Source organism: Charadrius vociferus, unplaced genomic scaffold (assembly GCF_000708025.1).
Source record: "Charadrius vociferus isolate BGI_N301 unplaced genomic scaffold, ASM70802v2 scaffold296, whole genome shotgun sequence".
Taxonomy (NCBI): Eukaryota; Metazoa; Chordata; class Aves; order Charadriiformes; family Charadriidae; genus Charadrius; species Charadrius vociferus.
The window spans coordinates 1,033,968-1,042,727 of NW_009648972.1; the positions used below are offsets into that span (position 1 = coordinate 1,033,968).

Here is an 8,760-nt window from a genome sequence, read left to right on the forward strand (position 1 = left end):
TAACCCGCTCTTAAGACTGTAAGACACCTTGTATCTAATGTCCAGCAATGGTCATGCTTCTCACTGGGAGCGGCCTCTGTATCCAAGGCTACAAGCATCTGCAGCGACATGCTTAAACTCTGATTATTCACACATCGTGCTGCTTATAACTGAGTAATCTCACTGAATGAAGAAACAGACAAGGGTAGCTGCTGGTTAAACAGATAAATTATATGCTTTTGCTGGCACTTCAGTAGCAGCTCTAAGAAGACTTTTTACTGAGCAGTGTATACCACCATGAAAAGCTCTGAGGCATTTTTATTAAAACAATTATATGCTGATCAGAGTGCAGTATCAGTGCCTATTTTTATCAGTGTTGGGGAGAGGTTATGATTCATCTTAAATATATTGTAATGTTTTCCATTAGTTTAACTTCAATTCTCAGACATGAAGTTGAGTCAAATAATCAAACTATTTATAAGCATATAGAAGAAAATGAGATGAACAAGAGCCAACATGGATTACAAATCAAATCAATTGCCAAACCAATCCAATTTCATTCAACAGCACAGTAACGGACCTTTTGGCAGGAAGAAAAGCTGTAGATGTCAGGTTTCTTGCTTTTAGTAAGGCTTTTGATACTGTTTTATAAACATACTATGCAGACTAAATGAAACAAATACAAAGTAAATTGGAAACTCCTTGGAAATTACTTAACAAAGGCACATTGTTAAAACAGAGGCTACAGTAAGCAGGGTTTATAGTATTCGATACTATTCATTTACTACTTGGATGATGGACTAGGGAATATTCTTATTAAATTTACAGCTTGCGTGAAGTTTGGGTGGGATGGAAAACAGTGGATAAAAATGGAATTCAGAATGATCTTCATACATTAGATAAAAGATCAGAGGAAACGTGGGAACTCAACAGAGGCAAATGAGGAATTAGGTCTATGTGACAATAATCAGCTGGACAATTTAATTTTACAGAAACAAATCTTGGAACTGTTGTGGGCAACCAGATGAACATGAGTGAACAATTTCATGCTGTTGCAAAATAAAATTATTAACCTCATACTGGAATGAATTAAAAAGAAGCAGGTGAAGAAGTCCTTCATAGGATTACTAGCGCTTCTTCTGATTGGTAGTAGTAGGGGATTACCTTAAGTACTGTATTCTTGGGCCATCTACTTCAAGAAAAAATGTGGAATTACTGAAGAGAATCTGGAGAAGTGTGAATGACTCAGAGTCTAGAAGATGAGTCCTCTGAGAAAAGATCAATGTGATATTTTTTATTCTAGAGCAGAGAAGATTAAGGGGTAGCTTGACAGCACTCTTCAAAGACATAAACAGGAATTCAAAGATCAAACAGCAATTCTTTCTTCATTCTGTGGTAGAGAGAAAGAAAGAATAGACTTGCAGCCAGAAAGATTCAGTTTAGACATTAGGAAGATCTTTCCTAAAATGAAAGGTAACAGTGGAAAAGGCTAGCTGAGGAGGCTGTATAGATTACATCAATGAAGTTCCTTAACAGCTGGTTAAAAAAAAATAATGTAAGGAACAATATAAGCATAAGCTGATACTAACTGGAAGTGTAGAACAGACTAGATGTTCCATCATGAAGTTCCTCTCAGTTCTATGGTATAAATCTTCAGGATGTCAAAGGGTATAGGGTGATGTATGGTAGCTCCAGAAACATTCCCGTACAACAAATGCAGGGTTTTCTGGGAGGGCATTGAATTTGACTCTCTTGTCCTGCTAGCAAGATTTTATTTACTGGCATAGAAATAAATAAATAAATAAATAAAGTAATGGAACTTAAAGACGCGTCTTCCCAAGAATTCCCCATGGAATTAAATTGGATTTCACCTCAACATTTATGTGCTGTAGGCCTGAAAACTTAAATGATGTTTTCCAGAAGTGTTCTAGGTGCAATCATCACGGAATTAATTGGGAAAAATTTTATGCCAGTACTAATAATTTCTGAAAATGCCATCTCTGGTGCCTAAAATGCACTGCAATACTTGTATCCGAACCTGAGTATGAATTTGCGTAGAAGCATGACCATTAGCCTGCCTGCACTAAAAAAAGGATGTAAGCTGCTTAAAATAGAAATGCATGCGAAGTGATACAGATTGTCCTGGAATGATATATACAAGTTTCCTATGGAATCGTGGAAACATCCTGAAATATTTTTAGCAAAGTATTGTTGGAAAGCTTGGGAGTATTTTTGATTTTTCTCAGCCTTGTTTTGTGACGTCAGAGCCAATATAGCAATGTAAATGTCAAGAAGCTGCTACTATGTCCTTTCAGAGTTGTTGCAGAAAACCTATATGGAGTAAAATTGGACTTTTGTTGCAAACGAATGTCAGAAATAGGTGCTTTGACCATTTCCTGGGAAAGTGTGACACGGATAAAACGAGGGCAAATATGTATTCCAAAATAACTTTTAAAATAAAGTACAATTGATGCTATTAGAATTTCCTCACAAAACTGCAGCTTAGTTACTCTAAACTGACTAGTTAAAAAAAGAAAAAAAAAAATCAGAGTTGCACTAATTGCAGTGTAAGTTAAAGATTTCCTTGAAATATTGTATGGATATATATCTGGCAAAGTTAATGAAACACACCCATGCACCCTTTCTTTTTTTTTTTGCACATACAATGTTAGATGACAAAGGACAGTAGCGTTTAAGTAGGTTAAGTCAACAACATTTGAAACTCACATACACCTTTCAGGTATTTAATTCTTATTGGGTAAAATGGTGTCATATATGTTTTGTAACAATATATGAAAAGATGAAGCCTTCTTACAAAGCCATATAGACTCAAAGTTCAAGTTCCTCTAGAGATCAGACTTCTGAACATTCACAGCTTGGCTAGTGCTGTTCCTCAGCCACAAGCACATCACCCTGAGTTCCTGGGCATCAACTCTAGAAGCTACCTAGTACAGTCAGTAGTAGAACAGGTAGAATCCTGCTTTGACTGTATTAGCATTTTCCGCTCAGCGCTTTATTTTACTTTATACACGGAGAGTATTTTTTTTAAAGGTGTGAGAGAAGGTCCCACAGCCCCATTATGTCCTCCCCAGCCAAGTGTTCTGTGAAGGACAAAATGAAGCATCATAGCAAGTGCACAGTGTAAATCTGTAGTGATCTGGCTTGCCACGTATAGATAAATTCCCCTTATTTAGACAAATACAAATGCATGCATGCTCACACAGCATCAAAAGTTGCTAACATGCTGGAATCCTTCTTACATTGTATTTTTTCCAGGCAGCTGAAATAAAATTATTGCTCTGTTCTGGCAGAGCATTTTGGCATGTATTTAACTGTGAGTACACAACAAAACATGTAGTTTCAAGGGACAATGAAAATTGAGCATGTTCTGAGCTTAACCAAGGCATGAAGACATTCACAAAAGATGTTCTTTAAATTTTGTAAGTATTTGAGAGTATTAAGGGTTGAACTCTATGCAATCAAAATTCTTGTTGATTCATCATGTGAAATGCTTTTGAAAATCTGTTTACAATTCATGAAACCTTTTTATCCATTTATTATGTTCTGAAAAAAATTCTTCTCCTTTGATTTAAACTATTTTTTTAAAGAAAATGCCTAAATCATTACCTATAATAAGCATCCTTCAATATTACTTTTGTTAAATATGCATGAAAAATACTTCTATTTTATGCTAGCAGTGCTTTGGGACTTTTACCAGCATTTGAGGTTCATCTTTCATTTTAGTCTGCCAGCCCCATGTGCTGTCCATCTATAGTGAGAAGTGTTTAATATACTCTACGCCATTTCCCTACTACATTCTATTACTAATATTTTTGTTTTGTTTTGTTTTGTTTTCCCCAGGCTACATATCCAAACAGAATGGTGAGCCAAAATCTCAGCACAAGGGACAGAAAGTCAGCACATACTCCCACCGAGGACCCTTTTAGATACTCATCAGGCAACCAAGCAACCGCCTATGAAACCAAGAGCTGTCAGCTGTCTAATTTGTGTCTGAGCAACCTCCTGAAAGAGAAGGAGATCGTGGAAGTCATCAATCATACTAAAGGCACATATGAAACCCTTGCTTCAGAGGTCACCCAGAACGGTTTGGCCACCACAGCATCAAGTACAGCAAAGCCAGCATCCAAAGCAGACAGCTACCCAATGTTCTCAGGAGCTACAAAAGACCAAACTGCTGTACCTCGGCAGTATACCACTTTCACAGGGAGACTCGGACAGCCTCCAAGGGGACCCATCTCTTTACACATGTACAGCCGAAAAAATGTTTTCCTCCACCACAATTTACACACAGCAGAGCTACAGACTTTAGGTCAACAAGATGGGTAACAAGGTGCTTGTATTCTTGCCATGGAAGGACAGTTGATTAAAGAGGAACATAAGCTCACCTGGAGCTCAGTCTTCAGTTTTCATCTGCTGCTACTTTCACCTGAAAAAAAAATAAAGTAAAAAATTAACATTGTTTGTAGGTTCCATACTTCCCTGTCTGGGACTGTGGCAAAAGGATGAACTAGATTGTTAAATAACTAGATTGATTTGTCATGCAAAAGTCACCATGGGTATAATAAACAGGACCACATGGCTGGCACTGCTAGTCCAATATTGGCTAAATTTTTTTTTCCCTCTATAAGCCACTATCATTCCCTGAAGTTCTAGAAGGTGATCTTAAATAATACTGTGTATGTTTACTAATGTTACTGTTAAAGTAGATGTGAGGAATGAATAGATACGTAATTAGTAAATCCTCTTGAATTTCATAGAGACTAGGGAAATAAGGAGTGAGAAATCTTTGAGGACCCTCTTTTTACACTTTTTTTTTTAATACAATGAAATTTGCTCACTTGTACAGGTGTGTTGCTGCTTCCTGCTGTATGTATTTTATGAATGCCTCATGACACAAGTAGAGGAATTGACTGATTTGCCTCTCACAGCAAGGTTGATAGAGGCTCAGCAGTTATTTGAGTCAGTAATTGGGTCCCAAACTGAGGATGTCAGCTTGGTTCCTCAACCTTGCCTTCCCTCTCCCCACCTTTATTTAACTACATTTGTTCAAGTACTTTTGTTCTATGAGGACATGTAAAGTTGCGGTGATGTTTGTGCTTTACAGGCACTGTATCACTCATGACACAATGTGACATTCGATGCTGTGTAATGCATTGTATAATTTCATTTCAATTCCCAAACCAAAAATGGGTAAGACTCAAGTAAGAAAAATTTTTTTACTACCCAGTCCAATTTACCTGTGTAAGTCGTAATTTCTGTAGACTGTATCATCTGCACTTAACGACCTGGTTTATACCAACTCAGCAGGTTTCCTAATCTTGACATATTATGCACAAGTGAGAGTAATCTAATGCTACCTGACGTGCAGCATGCCGGTCTCATGGGAATATGAAATCATCTGATCACACCATAGAACTTGTAGACTTGTCAGTAACAAAAGATCCTGTTTTCCCCTTTCAGAGAGCTCGACAACAGGCATCTCAGTCAAGTTACTCTAAACATGTGGCATATACTAAACATGACACTTAGTTTACAGCCTCTGTGGTGGAGGGTAATCTGTTTGAATGATAATAGGACATATAGTTAGTAGGTTATAAATATTCTGGCATGTTTAAGTATGATTGAGGCAAATCTGAGACAAGTCACCTCTCTCTTTAACTGGTGATTAATAACAAAAGACAAGAGTGCAGCACATTCTCACACAAAGAAACAAACCAGTGTGACTTACCTGAAGTAGCATATAATGAAAAATGAAACTTCTGCAGCCACTAAAAATGCTGTGACTTTTAAGAGGTAAGTCACATAGAGCCTATAAAGTTAATTAATGCTACAAATTTTACCTAGTGTTAAACATATCTGCTTAACTACTTAATATTCAGATTGATACAAGAATTGGTTAGATTAAGAAAAAAATAGACCATGAGCTTGGCAGATATTCTGCAAAACCATTTCAGCGGCCTGAACTTTCAGGTTTCTATTTATTGAGGATTTTAATGTGGTTAGAGCAAATTTTATAACATTATCTGATGTTGAAGAGAGAAGGTTTTGTCTAAATATTTCTGTAGTTGTAACTTGGGGTATCCTGGGCTGGATACATAAGACAAACATTTGCCAAACTTCTTTGTGTTCATGTGTGCATTGCTACTGCCAAAATGGAATGTGGAAAAATTGCTAACATAGCTTGACCGAAATAACTGTGGGTATTCAAGACTCCCAGTCCTGCATTGAAACTCATAGTTTAAAGTCTACCAAAAAAATTTAAAGTAGCAGTAGCAGATTTTCACTGTTCAGAATCCCATTTTCACCTAAGCAATCTCTTAAATTTATGGTAGATTGAAAGAACAGTTGGTTTTTACTAACAATACGTTTCAGTCTTGCTCATCTCAAGAGTTCATGTATGCAATTATATTTCACATGTGTAAATAAATTAACATACACTGTAATCAAGGAATTTTTTTTCCAGGATACAAATGTACTATACTACATTAAAAACAAAAACAACAAACAGACAAACAAACAAACAAACAAACCCCAAAAAACAAAAGCACCTCTTCACATTTAACTTATGTACTGTATCTATAGTTGTTTTGTTTTCCTGGAAAAATGGACTTTTGGATTACACTTTATTAAAAAAATCCATCTATACATTTAAAAAAAAACATTTTAAATGCTACTATTTTCTTGGAGAATCTTTTATAAAGCTGAAACTTAAAAAAAAACTGGAGAAAACAGTTCAATTAAAGTGAGGCATATTTTTAAAATGTCATCTTGAAGCTGTTTTGTATCAGTATTTTCAGCAATGCTATGTTATTTGTAATACTAAGTGTAAATCTCACCCAGAGAAGGGTATTAGCCACATGTTAATGTACAGTACAGCCGTAACTATAAAACAGAGGTCCTTTGTTTGATCCTCTTGTGTATATAGTAAATCATAAAGCAACAGCATGTGGACATTCTTGCAGTGAATTGATTCCTTTGTACTAAAAATCTCTAGTTTTTTAAGAGTTCCATGTATAAAATGATTTATACATTTCTCCAAGGCTGTACATATCCAAAGACATGACACCAGGGGGAAAGGCACTTATTATTTTTTCCACAGATGTACCTTTTTTTCCTTTTTTTTATATGTTTCTGTACAACAAAGCATAACTGTAAAATTTCTACTGAAAATTACTTCTTGTTACTTCCATATCTTTTGGTGTGATAGAGGGCATTTTAAGGAGGAGGAAATCTCCAAAGAAAAGCTGTTTCCATTTGAAGCAATGTCCCATTTTTTGAAACAATCACTTGGCAGGAGAAACGTTAGATCTGTGCCCTAAATATTTTTCAGTAATTTAATAGAGCCACACGTGAAATAGTATATCATCTCTAGACTTATCCTTACTTACCTTACCAGAGTGCTTCTACAGGGTGTGTTTGTAAGACACGATAACATGCTAGGGCCAGCCCTGGCCATAAGTTATTAAGGTGGAAGGAAAACACTTGTCCAGTACTGTTCTTATATTTGACTTTCCGAGCAGTGAAAAGGTTTTTTTGGGTATACCTTATGCACGTAAATGAAGTTCAAGCTGCGTACTTGTGCGTACTGGAGGGAGAAGTCTTACTGCAAACCTCTCCTCTATTTAGGCTATTTAGCAGCATCTGCAAGCATCCCACAACATCAATTTCTGCCACCTTTTCAAGACAGGTTGACCCTCTATGCATAAAATGAAACAGCCAGAATAAATTGATGTTTTTCAACCTAGACTGTTATATTTAACTTTATTACCTTTCATTCCAAAATATACACATCCACATAAATGTTAGAAGGGATGTCCTTACTTCTCTTTTTTTCTGGAAATTTTGAAAGAGAGTATTTTTCCCTTTTCCCTTTCCTGAAAGTCAGTTTGGAAGCAGTGATTTCTGTCTGTGCTGATGCACTTTATACTATTAAATACACGGTATACTCTGCAAACTCATAAAAACGTGCTATTTACAAATCAGTACTGTAGTTTATATGCCATAACTGTTGTGCCATATCTCCAGTGGTTTGATTGGTATAACGTTCACTTCAGTTAGACTATACTGAGTTAAGTCACCTGACAATTGGGATTGTGGCCTTTAATCTAACTAGTCACAGTTTATGCGTAGGAGATCTCTGAAGTTGGAAATCTTTCCTGCTTTACAGAAAAGACAAGAAAGATTTGACCTAGCAAAAATGCCAGTTCACAATCTAGAGTGAATCTACTTTTTTTCCCCCCCTTCATGTTCGAAAGCAAAAAAAAAATCCCTGCAAAACTCCTCATACGTCTACATAGTTCATAAATGAAGTCCAGTAGAGTAACAGTGACCTCGAACAAAACTTTGAAATAAATACGTGGAGAAAAAAATCCAGGGGAGTCCTCTTACAGACAGTGGTTCAAAAGCATAAGTTCTGTCTCTCAGTGCATTGATGAAATACGTCCTATGGCCTCTTTTCTTCCACTCTCACTACTGATGATCTTTTTCTGGAGGAGAATTTGCTGTTTGAAGCTTGTTCCAGATGAAGTAGGCAGTACAGAGTGAAAATGATGGTGGAGATCTCCCAGCTTGGAGAAACACACAGCATCATTTCCAGAATGTATTTTAGCGTTCTCCAGTCAGCAAGAAGTTGGCAGAGATCCCTCAGGAGAAGAATTCCTCAGGAGAAGAATATACTTAAATCAGGCCATGACTGCCTTTAAACGGAGTTTACTCTAATGTGTCCTACGTAAGACACTTTTAAGACCATTTGGAAATTTC

The 8,760-nt window shown here is 36.4% G+C and overlaps 1 protein-coding gene across 2 annotated transcripts in view; it reads left to right on the forward strand.

Annotated features, from left to right (window-relative positions):
* CCSER1 (coiled-coil serine-rich protein 1) overlaps positions 1-4,326 on the forward strand; it is a 644,956-nt gene extending 640,630 nt beyond the window's left edge. For both annotated transcript variants that reach the window (XM_009887738.1, XM_009887739.1), the window contains one exon: positions 3,841-4,326. In XM_009887738.1, the coding sequence (XP_009886040.1) occupies positions 3,841-4,326 (486 nt within the window). The remainder of the gene's footprint in view (positions 1-3,840) is intronic.
* Positions 4,327-8,760: the final 4,434 nt, after the last annotated feature.